The sequence below is a fragment of the Microtus pennsylvanicus genome, chromosome 21 (assembly GCF_037038515.1).
Source record: "Microtus pennsylvanicus isolate mMicPen1 chromosome 21, mMicPen1.hap1, whole genome shotgun sequence".
Lineage (NCBI taxonomy): Eukaryota > Metazoa > Chordata > Mammalia > Rodentia > Cricetidae > Microtus > Microtus pennsylvanicus.
Genome location: NC_134599.1, coordinates 11,561,365 through 11,583,793, shown reverse-complemented (window position 1 = coordinate 11,583,793; position 22,429 = coordinate 11,561,365). Strand labels below are relative to the sequence as shown.

Sequence of the window (22,429 nt, the reverse complement as noted above, 5' to 3'; positions counted from 1 at the left end):
TACCTAGAGAACCTGAGGCCAGCTGGCTAGCTACATGAGACTAGCTGTCAAACAAATTAAAACAAAAAATCTTTGTCATTGAAGCTGGAGACTAGTTTTGTTAAATAATGTCATTCAGCCAGTTTTTAAACATCTCTTCATTTGGCTAACAAGTAGGGGCAATATTTCTGTCATGTGCTTTCTGGGGACAGAGTCAGACACAGCCATACACTGCTTTTCTCTTAGAAGCAATGTTCTCCAGCCTTCACGGACCTTTTGAAACTGAAGGTAAAAACAGCAGAGCAGTCAGAACCTTAGAGAACGGTCTATCCTATGCCACGACTCATCTGAACGAGCATCTACACTGTGGGAGTCACCTAATCTAGAACCCAGAATCTGAGGAAGATCTTACAATTTAGGGTAGTTAGAAAGATGGAAAGGCGGCAGCGGGGGAGGGGGAGGCACGTCTAGAGATATGACTTGGTGGTTAAGAGTACTTGCTCCTTTTACAAAGGTCCAAGGTTTGATTCCCAGCAACTTACAGGGCAGCTCACAACTGCACCTAACTTCAGCTCTAGGGTATCCAATACCCTCTTCTGATTCAATGGTAGATACACAGACATACACTCAGGCAAAAATTCCCATACGCACATTAAAAAAAAAAGGCTGGGTGGTGGTGGTACACGCCTTTAATCTCAGAACTCAGGAGGCAGAGGCAGGCAGATCTCTGAGTTCGAGGTCAGCCTGGGCTATAGACTGAGTTCCAGGACAACCAGGACTATACAGAGAAAGCCTGTCCCTCCCTGGGGACAGTGACTTCAGTCTGTTCATGAGCCCCGAGTGGAAGCCAATATGTGTATAGCTGTACAGCCAGCTCAGCACCAGCTAAGAATCTATGCAACCTTTAACCGATAACCAGTCAGCACTACAATAAAGGTAGGCACAATAAATCAAAGATGAGCATACATGCTCCTTAGCTAAGAGGTCCCAGATTAGTGCACTTCTGAGTCTGGTAAGAACCCCAGGTTTCTCTCTCAGCAGAGAAGGGATGATGTCCGGCAAGGGAAGCAGACACATTCTAAAGGGCAATTCCCGGTCAGCGAGCCTCTAGCCAAGTCATGCATTGAAATAAGCCCCACCTTGAAATTTTGTCCACCTCCAAACTCAGGTTGGTGGCTTTTGTCAGGAGCTTCTGGGGAATCTGAAAGGAGCCCTCTGACACAGCAGCCCTGGGGAGAGTCGGGCTGCAGGGCTGAGGCAAGGGCAGCTCCTCCTTGTAGCTGGTTGCTAGTGTTCTCTGAGAACACACCCTGTGGAGGACAAGCATCACAAAGGCCCCCGGGTGACCTTAGGAAAAGTCCTTGAAAACAGTGAAACAAGAGTCTCCATTGAAATCTGGAATCCATTCCAGTCTCACACAGGAAGAAAATTAGGCAAAGAACAACAAAGCCCGTAGTTCAGAGAAACCTGGGGAGGCTCTATCTGACATTAAAATCGTGGAAGACTTTTTTTTTTCTTACTGCTTGGTATTTCCTAAAGTCTTTTCATCTGTGCAGCCCCGAAGCTAGTAGAAAATACTGTATGGCTAAGAGATGGCAGTAGCCAAGTGAGCCATCATCAGCAAAGCGAGCGGAGTCAGGACAGAAATGCCGACTGATGTGGTGAAGCCCACCTGACACTTCTCTGAGCTGCTATTGCACAGTGGATGCTATTCTTCCAAATGCTAGCGGCCAACGCTGCTGTTTTCCCCTTTGGAATAATGTATTGGTCGTAACAGGGGCAACAGAGGTAACCACTGGGAGCCAAGAGAAAAGCCACGCTTCCCAGGCACTGAGGCTGAGATCCAGCTCATGAGTCCAGATCTCACCAGCCTGGAAAGGTTTATTCACTCAGAACATGAATCAGCAGAGTGGCGTGCTCACTCCGGGCCTTGAAGTCAGGGAGCGTTTGTGGGGTAACAACCGTTCTCTTAAGAACAGACCAAGTCTCGTTGGTTCCCAGCTAACATTACTCACAACTAATTAGCCATATCACGTGATTCAGTTCATGCGAATAAATAACCATAGACCTGTGTCACCTTTGGAAGCATTGTCCTTATTTGGCAGTGAGAAAAGAGGTGGGATTTTTTCTTTTTAGTTGAAGAGTGACATTAAGACCCAGCGAAAATCAATTGTCAGGGATGCATGGTTTGAAATCATATTTTACATCCCATCTCTAGTTGGTCTGAAAGAAGGACACTGATCTCATAGCAAGTAAGAAGACTGCAGGATCCTTTAGCTGGGGACAGAAGACGCCAGACACATTTATTCATACACGTACGAATAGTTTAATTTTGTTTCTTCTTAAGCACCTTTATAGTTCATTTTTATTTTCCTTTAAAAAGGAGGGGGCGGTAGATGGCATTGCTTTGGTCTCCAAAACAGATGCCAGTTTGAACTTTATTTTGCCAGCAAGTATTTGGTTTGGCTCTGTGGGGCGTGAGTTGAAAAATATTTGCCGATTCCAAAAAGACTTAGCGAGCTTTGCTGCAGACGCCGTGCCATCTGGCACATCACAGGGTCTGTGGTGGAGCAAAGAGAGCTTTCCCGACCACAGTTTTCATTTGCCCAGGGGAGCCAGCACTGGGGTTCAGTTGATTCTCGGGGTCAAGAAATTACAGGTCAAATGGGTTAGTTTCCCCAAAGCAGGCTGGGGGAGGGATTAGGGCAGATTCCACTCCCACGTACATGACAGATAACTTTCAGAATGGCCCACAGTATCGTCACACCAATTGTCACACACCATCAATGCTGCCAACCAGCATACAAGATACACACCCACTTCTAGAAAGTACCACCCTCATCAGATACAAAAGAGAAAGAACAGAAGAGCCATGTTGCAAGGCGTTTCGGCCATCCAATGGGAACTGTGGTGTTGGTATATAACTATATTCAGAGAGAGTGGCTGCTTCCTGTAACTCGGCTAGACCGTGTCAGAAACTCAACTCTACATGGCTGAGAGACAAGAATCTCCTTTATTGAGACCTAGTAGAATATAGACGCACAGATCCATCTTGGAAGACTGGCCACACTGCCCCTGAGCATCAGAGGTTAAAGGTCACTGGAGGTTGTCAAGTGTGGTCATGCCACACAGATGGCCGGAAAAGAAGACTCCTATCCTTTCAAACCAGTATCACATATAAGAGCTATGCAAAATAAATAATAATAATAATAATAATAATACAGCTTTCCTATAACTGTGGACATGTAGGAATCGAAAGTCTGTTTTATGACATTGGATGAGAAGAGTGACTTGAGAGATGTAGCTAGGTTATAGAGTTGTGCAATATTTTGTTATTTCACACAATGAGCAAATAAAAAAAATAGTGGGGCATATTCTACCCTAACTCCTATGTACTTCCCCAAATTTCTCAACACCCTTTCTTTAACACCAAATGCCAAAACTTAGCTTGGGAAATGATTATCTGAGGCAGGAAAGCTATATCAAATATCTAGAAGACCAAGTCAACCTCTCGATCGCCTTTCCAGAGAAATCCCTATTCACCAGAATGAAGAACGGAGCGCTCTCTTAACTGAGGGTTGGAAACAGACCAGAACTCACAATCACAAGCAATGTAACGAACAGATGACGGAAGCTCTTTCTTACCATCTTGGCTTCTGAATGCATTGGCTGGACTTGGGGAGAAGCACAGGGGTTGCTGAGGTTGGGGCCTTGCATGCCCATGATGCTGGAGTTCACCGACATTTGTCTCTCCATCTGCGAGAAAGGAAGGTAACACAATTAGAAGACGAGGGGGCCGCAGAGGCTACAGACATAGCTGCACTTTGGTTGGGGTTCGGGGAGGTCATTAAGGATTTCACTGAAGAGCTGAGGAACCACAGGCTTGGTGCAGGGAGTAATGCTCTCTTGAATCTTGAACCTGAGCACATCAAAGAATCACCCAGTTCTGTGTGCTCCCTAGAAGATTCCCCATGCCAAGAGGAACTGCCTGGTCTGGCAGACGTTGCCAAAGAAAACCACCAAATGTTTCTGCTTCGCTACACACTTCAACCATCTCCAGTCATATTTAATTTTGTTGCTATAAAGAATAATATATGCATACAATGTTAAAAGATTATACAATGTACCAAATGGTTACCTTAGGATGCCTTGGGCATTATTTTACCTGAACTTTTATATAGTAAACATGAATTATTCGGAAGATGAAAAAGAAAATTAAAGCAACTCTGTCTCCTGTAGTGCCTCTCTCTGCCTTTACAGGGCATTAACATAGTCAGCAGAGCCCAGGGCAAGATGGCAAAGCTTTTATCTTTGCACTTGATGGGCAAAGGTGGGAGGATCATGACTTGGAGGTCACTCTAAGCGACAGGAGTTCTAGACCAGCCTGAGCTACACAGTAATACTCCATCTCAAAAACAAAACAAAAGAACCATAGCGCCGTCCCCTGCCCTGACACACACACACTAATTGACCCTAGAGTATCTCCTACCCTTAACCTGGCCATGAGTCCACACAGCTCTCGTGTGAGGCCCCACAGCAGACTAGGCTTTCTGTGAGGAAGAAAGAAGCTGGGGGATGGGAATTACACATCACGATGAACAGTTTAGTGTATGTGTCCTCTTGCTAGGCTACCATTGCCTGCCATTAATAGCGCTGCAATCCATAAACAGAGAGCCGGCATCTTCAGGGCATCCTATAGGCAATCACATGATGAGGGCACTTTACCTAACTCCTTTGGAATAGACGTCGTTTCTCAATTTTAGATGTTTTAGGATTTTGGAACATTTACATGTACATGATTCAGGGGATGGAATCGATTTCTAAACATGAAACACATTAATATTTCATGTACTGCTTATATATACAATCTCTACTTAATATACTAAGTCTTAGTGTTCCTTGCCCCCAAAAGGTTTCAGATTTTGAATTTACAGATTAATCAACTTGCATAGCTTGTAATTTCTGTGTCAGTACAGAAAGGATGCATATGGTCAGTAATATTGTGTGTTAAGGAGAAAAATAGTACTTTTTAAAGAAGAATGAAACCAAATACACCTCTATCACACAGGAAATAATCAGGCTGCCTGCTAGGGACACAGTGATGCTTCAGTGTATTTCTCCCAAAGGGCAGAGATGTGCTTAGAAATTTGGGGGTTCCCCATTCTCCTAACTTAGCCTACGTGATTTTGGAAAGTAGAGAGTTTCTTATCCATGAAGGTCAAGGTGGAGTGCGGAAGCTCCCCGCCCACTCCGGGGCAAGTTTGAGAGCGGTCTGAGTGGGATGGTCTTGGAAAGGCCGCTCAGGTGGCTGAGCTTCAGTGGCTGTGTTTCCTTTGGTATTGACCCTGGCAGAGGCACCCAGTTAGTATGCTCTTTTGAGCAGTCGGGTGATGCCAGCTGAAAGCTTTCTTCTAAGGTGGATACGAGTTTTCGCTTAGCCTGGATCAGCTGCCCTGTTATCCAGCAGGGGTGTGGGGAACGGTGTCAAGAGAAGTTAATGAAGGCCAACTTCTTGAGGCCTTGACAATTCAGCAAAATAAAACACCCATCCCCATGTGTGCTAATTCCCTAGGCAGCGTGGGTATTCTACTTTTAAATCATTTGAGTTGTGATTAAATATACTTAACATAAAATTTACCATTTAACCTGTTTTAAGAGCTCTCGAGTTGAGTATCATTAAGAACATTCTCGCAGGCTCTAATTAAGTTGTGAAGAATTCAGGAAATGCACCTTCACTTAGACCTTTTGCCCCCAGAGGCCAAGCAATCAGAGGAATGGAGCTGCCTTAGGCCCTTTATTCTAATGAGGATCTTTTAGGGAGGGAAATCAAAGCCCAGGTGAGCGTTGCCTTCCAATCCTAGAAGGATGAAATATTCCATCTACACAGGGGTGAGAGCAGCCTGCCTGCAACTTCCTGGCAAGAAGTCAACAATCTTGCTCATTTTTTTAAGTAGTTGTCTGATTGTTACTGCTCTGTTACACAAAACGCTGGCTCTGACCAGGCTGTCTTCTGCATCTGTTAAAAGGAAAGCCTGGGTTCTCCATCTTGCTGACTATCATCAGGTAGAGTGTGAGCAAGCGTCACCTGACAGCAAGCACCTGGAGATTTGCTGGGCCAGTGGCCTGCCTGCACCACAGCCTGACTTCAGAGAGCTGACAGGAACAGAATGGCCTTGCTGAATGCCCCACAGCGTTTTACCACTGTGACTAAATGACTCAGCAAGGGTTAAGGTGTTGCTCAGTGGTAGAGAGCCCCCTAAACATGACGAGGCCTGGGTTCCCATCTCCAGTTGCACAAAAGCACCCATATGAGGGATTCCCTCTCTTTTCACTCTGGAAAGCAAGACCTGGAGTATCCACAGGTTAGGAAGCTCTTATAGTGATAAATGGGTGCCCATTTCCCTAAATTGTGGAGCCATTTGACTTTCAAGATAATAAGAAATCACTACTTGGGAAGTCCTTGAAGGCAGCACCTGCCTTGTACTCCCTGGTGGAGCCTTAGCATCTAGCAGTTTCTGGCGCACAGGAAGTGTGCAGCATGAATGAAAGAATGAATAGATAGATAATAGATAGATAGATAGATAGATAGATAGATAGATAGATAGATAAGTAGATAGATAAATAGATAGATAAGTAGGTAGATAGATAGATAAGTAGATAGATAAGTAGATAGATAGATATATAAGTAGATAGATAGATATATAAGTAGATAGATAGATAGATAGATAGATAGATAGATAAGTAGATAGATAAGTAGATAGATAGATAGATAGATAGATAGATAGATAGATAGATAGATAGACAGATAAGTACATAGATAAGTAGGTAGATAGATAGATAGATAAGTACATAGATAAGTAGGTAGGTAGATAGATAGATAGATAGATAGATAGATAGATAGATAGATAGATAGATAGATAGATAGATAAGTACATAGATAAGTAGGTAGGTAGGTAGGTAGATAGATAGATAGATAAGTACATAGATAAGTAGGTAGATAGATAGCTAGCTAGACAGATAAATAGACAGACAGGCAGACAGATTGGTCATGTACTTTGGATCTAGCTTTTGCGAAGGGTGAGGCCTGGAAGCATGCCATCGTGAAACAATTAAGAATCCCACCTTCACCTAATTTCAATTTGGATGCCCGGGTCCTCAAGATCTCCCAAGGCAGGGACTCTCAGGGAAGGAGCACCCTTGACTGACAGTCCAGAAGACAGAGTCACAGCACAGGAGCTGCTAATATGACTAAGGAAGAAAAGAACCTGGATTTCAAGGGTCTGGGGATTCTGGGAATATTTCTTTGACGTTTTAATTCGATTTTCATGAATGACTTCGGCATTCCCGAAGCACGGCACTATTGATACTTTGAGTCAAACACTTCTGTGTTGTCGGAGTGTTCTGTATATTGTGAGACACTTGACAGTATCCTTAGCTCCTCTCCACCAAACACTGACCATACTTGGCACTCCATTCCTGTTATGACACCAACACTCTCTCCAGACATTGCCTACTATTGCCCTGAGGGGCAAGATGACCCTCCCACCCTTACTGTTCATCACTGCTCTGCAAGACACCTGCTGCCAGGACAGCTGTATTCCGCCATGGACTATGGTTTGGGAACTTTTGCGGAGGCCATGCTCCTGGCTTTTTGTTTACATTGGTTCTTGACCATTCACCTGAATCTTCTGCTTCTTTCTATCCTAAAGCATTCTCAGTGGGTCAAGCCAGGATAGGATAAAGTAGAAAGAGGGGTGCTAGATTTTCGGGGTTTTCAGCTCCCTTCTCATCCTGGAAATGACAGCTTAACTACATAGAAGCAAAGGATCTCTGGAGTGGCATTTTTTCTAGGTATTGTTTGAAAATACTGAGAAGAAAATTACTTTGGGCAAGTGGGACGTAGCAGCTGAGTGAGGACAGCCTGTGGTCAAAGTCTTCATGAAATTTGAACTGAACGAAAGCAGGAATTTCTGTATTAATAGTGCTGTTCTCCTCGGTCAACCAGTCCAGGGCAAATAACCAGACCTTCCATCTATCCTCTAGCTAGAGTTTATGAAGGGCTTTCAGCCTGGACCTGTAGTGGGCAGGTCCATTTGTCTGAACTCAGTTCACACGATCTTTTCTGTTCCTCAGCCTACCCCACTAACCGAGCCAATGGCTCAATAGGAGATAATCTGAGCAGCTTGATGTGAACTGAGATCTGGGTTGCACTCACAATCTTCACTCACACACGGTGTTGATTTCGACCTTAAGCCTTCAACTGCTTACCCTCTAGCTCTTCACCCAAAAGTGAACTTTTCAGAAATTGCAGGGACCGAATCCCCTTGGGGTTACCATGAGCACAAAGTGGCACAATCCGGTTGACGACACCCTAAGATGCTACAAAGGGTCATGCTCAGTGTGTTGTGGGAGGGTTGCTAACTGGGTTGTCAGACTGCTTCTAGGGCTTTCAAGAGTTCCTGTGGTCCTGTTCATTAAAGCTTAGCGTGAGGAACAGTGAGGCAGGTGGAAAGGGAGAGAGTCCTAGAAGAAAGCAAGTCTTCTTCTGCTCCCCTCCATCTCCCCATGCAGAAGGGAAGCAGTATATAGAACATGCATAGAACATGCTGAGTGTGGAAACTCTTGAGGTCAGGTGCAATGCACATGCCTTGTGACCCAGCACCAAGAGTCGAGACGAGAGCTCAAGGCCAACCTGAGCTGCACAGTGAGACCCTATTTCAAATAAAAATCAACAACAAGTCAGGAGTCAGACTCTTAGATTTAGATCTTGACTATCACCCACCAGATGTATACCCTTAGCCAGGAGGCAGAACCCTGGGAGTCCCCACTTTCTCATCTGTGACAACCAGTATACAAGTATGTCCCTCAGTGATGTGCTGAGAAGGAAAAGAGAATGCGCCCATCACTTGGTAGTTGAAAGACCAGACTTTGGAGCCAGGATTCCTGAGTTCAGAATCCAGATCTCTGCTTCTCGGATGAACAAGTCACTGACCTAACTTCCTTCTTTCAAAAGATGGGGACCACTACAGACCTCCTTACAGGGCCGTTTCGTGTGCTGACAAAGCGCTTGGAAACTGCTACCGTTTATAGAACGTGATGTGCACGAATACAGATTACCAGCTAACACATGTGATCATTTCATCAGTGCCCTGGGCTCTGTCTAGAACCATCACTATCCATTGGATGCCCCTGATTCATGATGAGGATGCAGAACTGCAGTCATCCCTTGGTATCCTTGGAAATTAGCACTAGAACACCAGCTTCTGCCTTGGTACCCAAAACTGGGACTGCTTAAGTCCCTTGTGCACAATTTGCATATAATCTGCATATCTCTCCCATTTATTCTGTATTATATTGTACTACCTAATACAATAACAACGCTCTGTAAAAAGTTGCTAAACCAAGTTCGAGGAATAATAACAAGCAGAAAAGTCTGTAGGTATTCAGGAAATATGCATTTTAAAACAATATTTTCAGTTAAGGTCAGCTGAATAGTGAGTGTAGAGGTAGAGGGCTGACTATGGCTATAAAACAATATCTTTCTGAACAAATCAAATTCCTTGGGTGTGGTGGGCCCACTTGCCACCGACAGGTGGAATAGCTGTTTTCGCAGAAAAGCCCCCAAAGACCAGAGAGGCCTATGGGTGGGCACCTGACTACAATGTGCAATTTGACCCACAGCTCCAACGCACTCAGAGGCCACTGCCTTCTTCCCCGGAAGCTCAGATCTCAGCATCTACTTTTCTCTCCAGAGCCTCAGTACTAATGGGGAATCACTATAAGCTCCCCCCACTCAAAAATGCTTACGGGCATCAAGACGGCAGAAGATCCTGGCATGGTGGGGTTGGGCAGGGTCCCAGGCATGGAGGCCGGCATGGGCTGCCTCTGTCTGTTGTGGAGATGGAGCAGAGATGATAGAGAGCCTGGGACAGGCCTGGGGACAAAGAGAAACAAAAAACAAAAAACAAAAACAACACATTATTCCTGATGGCCTGGGTCTGTTACCCAGCATCCAAAACCAACGGGGACACCAACATCACAGGCAAACAGATCAGATCCTCTGATGGGAGAGCCACATAATTGAGGATATTAGGGAAATAATAACACATAAAATACATGCCTGGTTTCCTTTGCTGCTTCCTAGTTAATACATCAAATTCTACTTCATTTCCTGACCCGTTATCTAACTGATGTTCAGTGGAAACATGCTGGTGTGTCTCCAATGGCCTCTGCTTCTAAGCAAGAAACTCTGTAGCAGACTGCCCAGTTTATTCCGGGCTCAGCCTCTGGAGTGTCTTAGTGTTGAGGATCTGGGTACACTGGTATTTTAGCACACGCCTTTGCCCTGAAGCCTGCCTGACTTTGCTCCAGGTCCAAGTTCATTATTCCACAGTAACAGAGCAAGCTCCATTCATGTGTTCCTGGCAGAAATACTTTTGACTTTTTTTTTTTTTGTAGTTCTACTATGAGTGGAAAAAAACAAAGTTAGGGCACAAACAAATGCAGCTGGACCACGGGGCTTGGCACTGAACACAGCCTTTCTTAGAGAAGTCCAGAGTTCAGCCCCCTATTACCAATCTCTCATTTCATAATAATGTGAGGTGTTAGGCTGTTTGACAGAAACTGATTTGGACCTGATACGCAGGATTCGAGTCAGCATTTCCCAGGGGAGTGCATAGTTTGAAAATTTCACTTCAACTTGCCAAAAAAAAAAAAAAAAATTAAGAACCTGAAATTGATTTAATGAGCCAAGGAATGTGGAGCTGAGGGGAAAAGGGAGTTATTTGTGTTTATTAAAAATAGCAAACAAGTGACCTTGTGGCAATCTCCTCGTACGTCTGCTCTCTGGAGCTGGATAGACATCAAGTCACGAAATTAAAGTAAATGGCAAACAGAAAAGGCCCTGAGTCTTCTACGTTCAATCCTTTAATCCTATATTCCCATTTCCAGAACCGGTGGGTTTTCTAGAGATAATAAAACATGTGATTCCTTCTGCCAAAAACTGCGTGAGGCTACAGTTAAAGGGGTGTTGTGTAGGCCACAGCCTTCCTTCAACATGGAGAACCCCGGTCCCTCCACAGCTCCAGGACAGCACAAGGCTTTGGCTAGAGTTTAACCCGGGCATCCTGGCCCAGCAGGGCAGCACAGTCCAGCGAGCCCCCATGAACCTGTCCAAAGGCCCGGCAGAGTACATGGCACTGTCTGGAGCCTTGGGAGAACATCATGGTACCACGAGAGCCTCAACAGAGTGCCACACCCAGTCCAGAATCCCATCACAGCACCAAGGCACTGTGTGGAACCATCAGGATGCGACAGCTCCATTTAGCGTCACAGCCGAGCAGCGGAAGCAGCTACTCTTCCACAGAGTTCTGGTGACTTAGTGACGCAGGGAGAATCGGGGGCCGAGATGGGACAAGGGTGCCAGCAGGCTCTTCCTTCGCATGGCTGTTAAAATTCCAAAGAAGATTAAGTTTTCCACTGTTTTTGCCCGAGAGCTCTCTTTGAAACTATAGCGGTTTGTCACAGTTGCGGGTGCCCTGGAAAGATTAGTCAGGAGTTAGTCAAGACGGAAATGCACAGGGAGGTAGACATATGAAGACAAAGACAGACAAAGCACAGCACGGAGGTTGCACGGATGTGCAGGGCTGCACTAATAGGGTATGAGAAGAAACCGAAGTAGGCTAGCATAGGAAGCTTACAGCAATGGACTGAGGATTTTCAAATAGATCACTAAGGCTATTTCTTAACATGTGCCCTGTGGACCTCTGCAGGGTAGACCCTACCCCGGGGACTAGATTAGGTGTGAATGTCCTTGGGCTTCCATGGTTTCATCAGGCTTTGGGGGTCTAGCTGCCCCCAAACACTACAGGACAACAGTTCTAAACCAGTGGGTGGTAATCCCTTTGGGGACTGAATGACCCTTTCACAGGGTCACCAAAGACTATTCTGCATATCAGATACTCACATTACAGTTCATAACAGTCACAGAAATACAGTTCTGAAGCTGCAATGAAATAATGCAATGGGCGGGAGTCACCCCAACATGAGGAGCTGTATTTAGGGGTCTCGGCATTAAGAAGGTTGAGAACCACTGCTGATTGAGGTTATGACTTTACTCCCTCACTAAGTCTCTTTAGAGGGGGTTAGCACAACCCAAGAGGTACAGAATGGAACCTGGTCAACAAACGACACTTGTTTGAAGTCCCCATTTTGATATTTGTTGTTTGAAGTCCCCATTTTGATATTTATTTGGGAACTTTGCTGAAAAGAGTTGCATGTCAAACAGTTACTCGATGCTGGGGAGGTGGATCAGTGGGGAAAATTACTCACTGATCTTTCAGGGGACCCTGGTTTAATTCCCATACCCTCATGGAGGCTCACAATCCTCCGAATTCCAGTCCTAGGGCATCTGATACCTTCCCTCTATATTGGCTTCCTTGAACAGCAGGCACACATATGGTGCCCATATATACATGCAGGAAAAAAAAACACTCTTACACATAAAATTAAAATAAATAATTCTCTTATAAAAAAACAATTCATTAGTAGTTCCCTCAGGTCCAAAGTTCATCATCTGAGTTACAGCTTCAGAAGAGGCAACATTCACCAAGAGCAAACTCTCTACAAAGCTTGTCAACCAGCTCTGTCAGCCCCAGTAGAAGCCTATCCAAACATGACTACACATATGCGGACATCATCTGTCACCAAGTGTTGGTCACTAGGAGGAAGCTCCAAGTGCCGCTCCGAGAAAACAGAAACCCTTAAGAGGAAGACAGTTGAAATCTCTCTACGTGTGGCATCGGCCTGCAAGATCGTGCTCAAGAGCAGCGGGCAGAAGGTCTATCGCCACCATTTACCTTCTACCTCTAACCTGATAATGTTAAGAAACGGACTTAGTCACCAGATGGTATTGGTGTGTGTGATTTTTTTTTTAAAAGAAGGAACTTAATTAAACAACCCAATGGATGTGAATGGAAATGGCAAAGTAATTCAATTTAAAATGAGTTTTCACTCTTCTCCGAAGGCTGGAAACTCCCAAGTGTATTGACTCACTAGGGAGCGGAATATTTCATTTAATCCAATAATTAGGTTAGTTATTTCCACACCCTGTATAGATCTACTAGATTTTAAAATATCAAGTATTTCCTCTTTACTTAAGAGAGCCTTTCAGGGGACCTGGCTCCCCAGGGATCAGAAGAGTTTCCAAGAGATGCCAATCAGCCCGGTTAGCAATGTATACTTGGAAGGAAATAAGAACTACTCAAGATGCCTGTTTGCTTGAAACGTGAACAATTTCCACGTTATTGTTTTCTATAGATTTTAGGAATTAGCTCCTCAGACTGTTCTACCAAACGAACAGAGTTTTTGGGTTCTTTACTTGACTATAAAGAGTGAAAACAGTAAGATCTGTATGTAGCCACCATGACTTACAGAATAAACAGGGCTGGGAATGTGCTTTGGTGGATGCAGTGTGCTTAGCAAGGGTGAGAACCTGAGTTAACCCCTGCACAGCGAACATATGAAGAATTGTCCCTGTCAATAGGTCCAAAGAAACCATCCATTTATCCAGGCTATTCACACCACTGACGCCAGAACAGTTGCAGGCATCATCTCATTCCCTTTGCATGTATTAATTAATTAATTTTGTATTTAATCTATAAACCCTTGAATAAAACTTCCTATGTTTAAGTTGCTATTTTCAAGTAATTTTCAAAATGTTTTCATGTCACAGTTTCATGCGACCTGAAGCTATGCAGTACGGTAGGGTCATATTATTCCCCCGTACTCCGGAGTCAACTGAATTTAGATACAGTTCTCAATTGTCCACAGTCACACGCATCATGGAAGGGAGCAGAGCTTCCCTTCCCTCACACCTCCGTGGTTCCTGTAACTAAGTTATTATTGATTTTTATGATAAAATAAATTCATGGTTCATTCCTTTTGATGTTCACAACACTCTCTGTACTCACCACTAAGTAGTGAAATTCCAGGATACTGCTAACACGAGAGGTCATTCACCCATGTGAAATTCTATTTTCTTGGTTGTTTTTTTTTTTACAAAAACAAGTAAATAAATAAAAAATCTTCTCAACAACACATCAATTAAATTCTGCAAATCAGATGGCAAGAAAGCAGCAGAGTTGAGAAAACAAAGCCCCGACAGTCTTTCCTCCAGTGCAGGCTTGTTGCCATGAGCTAGTAATTCCAGACTTTGAGCAAGCTGAGCCTCCTTTTTAATAACCATATGCCTCTAGGTAAAGTATTTCTACTAAAAATTATTGAGGCATGGAACAAGGTAAATGTGTGAGCTCATGTTGGATTGTTCAATTACTGAACTGAGGCCGCATTAGGAGTTTTCCAACTTGACAGATTACTCCTCTTTATGCACTTGTATAAACACACCGCTTACGGCTGCAATCTATGTAAGCTTTTCTCCCAATTAAAATGTCAAGTATGACAGACTGTGTTTTCACTGTCCTTAGCAGAGTGATAGGTACCGTAGCAAGAGGTTTCATGTCCTCATTTTTCCCCCCAAAGGATGTTTTCCAGTCTGGGGGTGTCTGAACAGCCCAGGATGTGGCTGCCAGTCTCCCTTGCCCAAAGTCTGTCTCATTCTATCTAAGTAGCTGTAGGCTAGGGCTTCGGTCTGGGAGGTCTAAAGAAGGACTCCGTAGACTGACCCGCTTTCCCAGGCCTTCTCGCCATCCATGGTACCCTGTGATTCCTTATAGACTACTAGGACGGATAGATCTGCTATGGAGCCAAACGGAAGAGGGTAACTCTCTCTCTCTCTCTCTCTCTCTCTCTCTCTCTCTCTCTCTCTCTCTCTCTCTCTCACACACACACACACACACACACACACACACACAGAGTGGGGAGGCTCAGGAGCTAGGCTTGCCAGATCTGAAACTGGTCTCTGTCATATATTAGTTGGGAGAAACGCAGACGATGGAGACCCAGTTTGTGAAGTTTCAGAGGGAAAAAAAAAACGATTCCATTGGGGCTGTTTGTGCAGTATTGGATTGAGACTCTGTGGTTGCTGGTCAAGCAAAGCTGAAGAAGTTGCTGTGATTAACAAGAGACTGGTACCTCTGAAACGAAAGCTCTGCTTTACAGGGGCAATGGATGCTAACTAGCTGGGGCTGGAACATCAGCTGTGACTAAGAGACCTGCATCTCCAAAGTGAGATCTTCTGCTATTTCCTCAGGGTCAGCAGCAGGATAAATTAACTCAGCAATGAAAGGGAAGGCCAAGCCAACAAAGGGCAAAACTTTTCCTTCTGCCCTGTCTTCTAAAATCTGTGCTGTGAGTAGGAGGTTCAGCCCACATTTGGCGTGGGTCTTCCCACATCACTTTAGCACTCAGGACAATTCCTTAGCTGAGGATCCCTGATGAGGCAATAATAATTGGTAACAAGTTGACGTTAAAATCAACTGTCACAAGTGGGTTGATCTTTCCTCCTAGTAGTAAATGATCTCTTACATGTTAATACATTAAATATACTAAGTCAGAAAAATAGGTGTTATTTCTCTCATTGTTCTGAAGCATTGCTCAAGCAACAGATTAAACATCACTGTCTTAGTTAGGTCTCTTTTGCTGTGTTAAAACACCATGACCAAAGCAACTTGGTTAGGAGAGGGTTTGTTTTGCTCACAGGTTAGAGTTGATAGGTAAATCAGGAGAAGTCAGGGCCAGAACTCAAGGCAGGAAAGTGGACTTTCTCAGCCTGCATTCTTATAGAACCCAGGTGCAGGAGCCCAGGGGGTACCACTGACCCAAGTGAGTTGGGACCTCCCTTGTCAGTCAGGCTTCCCCACAAGCCTAAGGAGGCATTTTCTCATTGATGATCCCCTTTTTCCAAATAACTCTAGCTGTGCCAATTTAACCAAAACTAACCAGGGCAATCATATTTCCACAGACTAACTGTGATCTAAAGTTGAGATCTTTGAGACCCCCAAAGCCTTTGTTTTAATTAAGGAACAGCAATCTGCAATGTTCAACGTTCCATGTATATCTATCTATTTAACAGTCCTCCACCTTCAGGGTCCCAAGCCCTTCTCCAGTGGAAAGTGGACCCTTCTCACTCATAACTTCAGAGAACTGCAGAATGACATAACGTCATTTCTCAGAAAAGCCTCTTACAAATATTTCCTCAAATGGAACCAAACTAGTTCCCCCGAGATCAGTCTTTGGTGTCTTGGTTTTTTTCCCTGACTAAAGCCAACAGAAGCAATAATTGGGAAACCAAGAAAGGTTTCTAATCCATATTTTTTTTAAAAAAAAAAATCATATAATTATTGTTTCAATTAAAAACTAGGTGAACTACCCTGTTACCTGCAACTTTTTTGAGTGAGCTCACACTTTGCAATGCCTCACCATTAAGGTCCTAAAGATAGATGGGAAATACAATAGTATTTCCCATTTCTGAGACACAGAACTAGAACTATTTAGCTCTAGGAAAAGCAACTTCAATGAAAGCCTGCAGCCTCCCTTTCCAAGCTGGCTGAACTTGAAGGGCCTCAACTGAGACGGAGGTGCCCCTACCCTCAATGTCCCTGGCATACTTGTCTCTTGGTTACAGACATTTAGGTGCTCAGTTAGAGACCACTGCCTTTGGATCTCTATTCTATTTTCTGCCCCGACTGAAAGCTCTATCTTTCCATTGGAAAAAAAAAAAGTCAAATGGCAATGTCTACTGCACTGCTCTCTAGCTTGTCAGGGGTTTGTAAGTCCACCTCCCTGTGACAGAACACAACAGACTTCTAAGGCTTCTGCCTACCCACTCCCATAGTTTTGCTCTGTTCCCTCTAGTCCCCAGCCTCCGCTCCATTCCAGGAAGCACAACTTCCTCCCAATCACAGACCTCCGTCCTGAGTTGTTCTTATTCCCTTTCTGGGCAATCCCACTAGGTTGGGGCTGTTTACAAATGCCCTCAATACATCCTGCACTTTTCATGGTAGTATTTATTGATACTTAATCTAGCAATACACCCATCTGTCAATCACTCATCAAAGATCAACCTAGCAGTGTGTTTCAAGTTGCTGTACATTCTCAAGGTGGGGGATGATCTGCTTTCTTGGGTCATTGATGGAAAAATCCTTTACAAGTTTCCTTTTGTGATGCACACAACAACAAGAGATTAAGCATGTTCCGGTGTCTCTTGAAGTTTTCCATTTCAATTTTCTCATCACAGTTCATCAGATTGAGTGATTTTCAAAAGGTCTCTACAGAACCAGGGCTGTAGCTCAGGTTTACAAGGCTTTCTGAACAAGGTGAGGCCCTCACTGGGTTTTACTGTGTAGGGGGAGAGACCAGAAGAATCTTTCCTTGCCCTAGTACAGAGATATAAATGACAATTATCTACTGTGGCAGGTGCTTCTAGAGCTTAAGGGGCGTAGAACACGTTGAGGGTCTTTCCCAAATACTTCTGGAATCAATGAAAGCATAGATACGTGGGATCATATCTACTGGCAACGGCTACTGCATAACAGTATTCAAACAATTACTTTCGCTAAATTCTGGAAAGAACGTAACTGAATCTAAGTCATAAGTCCAACTCCAGGTCTCATCCACAGACTCACACAACCCATCTCTGGTTCCCTGTTTCGGTACTGGAGATTGAACATAGAATCTTGCACAGGCTTGGCCATTTCCAGTCATGAGAAACATTAGTTTCTATGCACCTTTTACTCGCGCCCCTTAAATTAAACTCAAGCTTCTGGATGAGTAATAGGTCCATTTGGTTTTGTATCAACTGAACCAGTTCCTATATCAAGTGATATTTGAGGTGTTTCATAGCAAAAGGCCAAGGGCAGTTCCACACCTGCATCTCCAAACTACGTAATGCCCCCAAGTAGAATGCATGCCTGACCATAGTGTTATCCTGCCTAACACCCCAAGCTCTGCTGAGGTACCAGTTACCCCACACTGTGGTCAATTTACATCATCACTGCCAGGAGCCTCTGAAGCTCAGTTCACCACACAGGCTAAATCTCAGCGTTAGTCAGCCAGATACTACTGATGTCTTTATTTTATAGACATCGTATCTGATGTCTTGGAAACCATAACTTCTTTCTCTTTAAGTGAAGGCCTGGCTGTGAGAAAGCCAATGGCAGTAAAATAATAATAATAATAGCAATACAGTCCGTGATCTGCATCCTGCTGGGGCCTTCAAGGGTTTTATAGCAGACGCTGGGCCTCCACTCACAGAGGAGGGTTTATTAGGGCTTTCATGCACTTTTAGCAGATGGAGGAGTAATAGGAGGAGAAACCCAAGTTTACGGTCATTCTGTTAAGACTATTAAACCAGCTTTTTCCCTCTCGGCTTCTTTAATGACTGATTTCTGCCCCATTAATCTGAATTAGACCTGCCATTGGGCTGATTCATTTGAGCTAACCCAAAACACGGCTAGATTCGGTTCTGATGTACTATTCTCAGAAAAAAGAAAGAAAGAAATCCACTTCAAAACGCGATATACTTTTTTTTCCTTGTAAAGCATTAACAGATCTTTGTAAAGATTTTGTTGTTATTGCTGTTTTGTAAAAGATTCTAAATACCTGAGCAGTTTGGCATTCGCCATGGGGTCAGCCTTTCACACAGGAAGATAACGGTGCTTCAGTCAAACAATAAACTTCACGTCGCAGCAATCATTCATGAAGTCACACTTAGGAAAGTCACACCAGGGCAAAGGAGCAGACGGAAAAGACAGTGAAGGAGGCTCCCAGGAGCGTGCACACCTCACTGGTGGGCAGAAAGCCTCCCTTTCTAGAGGCCCTGTCTGGAAGCACAACCTCTTCCTCTTAATAAGCCTCCTGGCTTCCTAAGGGCAAGTAAGCAGGCCTGTGATTGGGAGCCTCGTCATTTACATGAGATTGCTGTTTTCTTCATCCCCCCAGAAATGAATAATTCATGGCAGCATCCACCACCACTCTTGCCTGCAGATTCTGCAGAGGCCCAGAGCTCCCTGGGTTCCTAGAGAGCATGCAGTGCCCCACCCCCACCCCAGCTCTCCGCCAGCCACTCTGCCTAGGTTTCTCCTGGCTTTGCAGCTTGTCAGTCAGTATCTTTTAATTGAGTCGTTTCTGGTAGAAACTGCTGTTGGCGCAAGCCCCTACGCCTAGATTCCAAATTTACAACTGAAGTTTGTCCCTGAAAGGCTTCAGCTCTAAGAAGCTGCAGTGGAGGCAGAGGCTAGAAAATGCCTAGGGCATCTCTCCACAGCCTTCACGAGCCTGTGGGTCTCCTGAGCTTGAGGACTGCAAGGCTCTCTCTAACACTTTTACCTAGCCTCTTCTGGAAACTGGAGGCAGCTCCCCCCCCCCCACACCAGGTTCATCACCAGGAAGGTCAAATTCATGACATTCTCCACCCTGTTGTTCACCAGGACCTTTCTACCCTTTAGGAGTTGGTGCCGGAATCTGTGGGTATACCAGCAGGAGAGGGGATGTGTCTCTGGTCCAAAGGGAGTAGCTTTTGGGATACCATACATGCCAAGGCAACCAGCTGCAAGAAGTTTCATCTCCAGAGAGTAAGTATTGTATTGCATAGTATTCTATTCTATTCTATTCTATTCTATTCTATTCTATTCTATTCTATTCTATTCTATTCTATTCCATTCCACTTGACATTACTGAGCCTTAGAGGTGCCAACCAAGTTGCCCTAGGATGCCCAGGTGCTGAAGAAACTTTGGCCAGGTCAAGGCTGAACACAGTGCAGGGGTGGGGTGGAGTGGAGAACTGGGAGAAGGCTCCAGAAACACATAAAATAAATGAAGGATGACCTAAAGGGGGAAGCACAGGTCTGAACTGGTTTCACTCAAGAGAGAACACAACAGAAAAGTGTGGGAGGTGCCAGGCAAATCTTCAGTTTCCAGACACCTATACTCAGTGGTCAGAGTGACTGTCAACTCTAGTCGAAGCATAACAGCAACAGTGTCACCAGAAATGAACAGCGTGGGACAAAAGTTAGAAAAGAGCATGCCCCAAGAGCAGATAGAGAAAATCAAATGAATGGCTAACTGGAGGTTTAGCATTGAGTCTTCTAGGGTTCTTAAAAGCATAGCTGCATTCTTGTCCTGCCTGGCTCGAGGGAGGAGGAGCAGGAGAGATGTCAGATCTCATCATCCTAAATGAGATCTATCTTCAGTTATTCCAGCCAGGGTGGTCCAGAGAGAATGCAGAGCTGTGCAGGCTGCCGAATCTGGTCTCTAACACGAACACAGTGCCGGGACTGGTTGAGTTGACAGGCTCAGCTGCCTCCTTGCTCTGTGGCAGACTGTGAGCATGAACTCCCTACAGTCCACTCAACCTTGCCCCTTTCCCTTCAACAGAGCCATGTGGCTGTGATGTCAAACTCACAAGGATGGCCATTTGAGACGGACATTTGAGAGAGTGTTTCGACTGTCTTGATCCTTGGAGGATGCCAACCTATATTCTATGTACGAGATGATGCATCTGATTTAGAAAAAAAGATCGTCACTAGTATCATTCTAGAAAACAAGTTAATATCATATTCTGATAGGTAGGAGGTAAGGGATGCGGGAGAAAGATCCAGAAACACACTGAGGGATTTGTGTGTCCCTTACATTGTTGGGGTGCCTGGAGTGCCTGCCATCTTCTTCTGGGAGAATTGACCAGGACAGACTGCCCCTGCTTTGGCTCTTAACCTATGTATCAGTCATTCCCTTAGTTTGGAGGGAGAGTGTCAGAGAGTGCGGAGTTTGGCATTCACTACGTTACAGTTACAATTTTGAATTACTTAATGAGATTACCTGACCCTGTCCTGTCTCTCAATTCCTCACAGCTGTACTTCCATGACTTCTTTGTGACAAGGTTATGTTTTATTTTAAATTCCGTCTCTAGGTCCTCACACCAGCCTGGCAGCCGTAGCCCTAAACCACGCCACCGACTCCATGTCTGTTATTATTATTTTTCCCTATCATTTTTTAAGGACCATGGTAACTTGAAGGACCATTCTGATTTCTAGGGACACGGTGGTCAGGTCAGCTTAGCTCTGTCTTCAGCAGGGGACATTAGAGCAGGGTGGAGTTTCTAGGAAACTGTGACCACACCCTTGGGTAGCCTCTTGGAGCTACCTTTCAAGTCCACTGGCTTTGCAAGAACACTCACCATGAAACTGAACTGATAGTTATCTGAAACATTAGTCAAATTGCAACAATAAAGTTCATAATTAGGACACTTGATATTTACTTTGCACTTTGTGTCCAAGGATCTCAGAGGCCTTCTCAGCCTGAGACGAACTGGACACACAGGCAACAGGCCATGGCTGTGGCTTCCGTGGGATAAGGCTGCTTCTGTTAGAGAGTGGCAAGGTGGAGACGAGACCACCGCCATTTTCTGTGCGTGAACACACTTGCCACATACAAACCCAGCAGGTAAATACACACTAAAAGGCAAAAAACCCTACCAAGATTTTTAGTCTTGGATATATTGGGACTGTATTAGTTGGGTCAAACATTGGAACTCATGATTATTTTTATCTATCATCAGCATGTGTGTGTGTGTGTTTGCATGCATGCATGTGTGTGGATGACTGGTGGGAACCAGTTGTGTGTGTGTGTGTGTGTGTGTGTGTGTACCTGTGTGTGGATATGATTTCGTGCGTGAGGCTGGCCATTGGGCATCAGCCTTTCCTTTCAACATGGGATCTGGAGACCAGACCCAAATTATATGGGGTTTGTGTGGTAAATGCTTTTACCCACTTGCCAACCTTGGGGTGGGATATTTTTAGACTTGTTTTACTTTGCTATTTTCCCCAGCCTCTTCTCAATTTGTTTGTGAGTACATTTGAAGTTGAGTGGCATGGTGGTCCACACCGATAATCCTAACGTTTGGGAGGCTGAGACAAGAGGGTCCCAGAGTTGAGGTCAGCCTGGGAGACAGAATGAGATTCTGTCTCAAGAAACAGTAAAACAAACAAACCTCAGAGTAAACAAATGGATACATACAATTTTTAAATGCCAATGTCTACCTCTGTTACAGACAGCAACTTTTAAAATGCTTGCTTTCTTTTGGGTTCATTCTGAATAGCAAACTAATAAAAGTCCTTTAGGTCGCAGTGTTTTGGGGAAAGTCTTGCAGGGGCTCCTTTCTCGTCCCTGGTGGCCCTGCAGAGTGCCAGAGAGGGGTGACTTACTCTGTCCCAAATTACTCTCCAGACAGTCTTATTCCTGTCCTTAAATGAATGTGGCATTTGGGGTTTCACGTTTATACTGTAATCTGGACTCATTTTAGATGTCTTCCTACAGCTTCATAAACATCTTCCCAGACAGACTCGGGGTCTGATTTTAATTTGTGGTAGGGTTACAGGCGAAGTCAATGTCAGCTACAGCTACAGAGAGTAAATGTAATAGAAAGAGAAACAGAAAGTAACTGACAACACACTGGAGTGCAGGCCGCGTGAGGCTTGCCCACAGGAAGTAACTGCTG

The 22,429-nt window shown here is 44.6% G+C and overlaps 1 protein-coding gene across 2 annotated transcripts in view; it reads right to left on the bottom strand.

The window, feature by feature from the left end:
* The window catches only part of Creb5 (cAMP responsive element binding protein 5), a 393,781-nt gene that overhangs the window by 86,453 nt on the left and 284,899 nt on the right, over positions 1-22,429 (bottom strand). For both annotated transcript variants that reach the window (XM_075955284.1, XM_075955285.1), the window contains 2 exons: positions 9,787-9,913; positions 3,625-3,735 (listed from right to left, as the gene is read on the bottom strand). In XM_075955284.1, the coding sequence (XP_075811399.1) occupies positions 3,625-3,735; positions 9,787-9,913 (238 nt within the window). The remainder of the gene's footprint in view (positions 1-3,624; positions 3,736-9,786; positions 9,914-22,429) is intronic.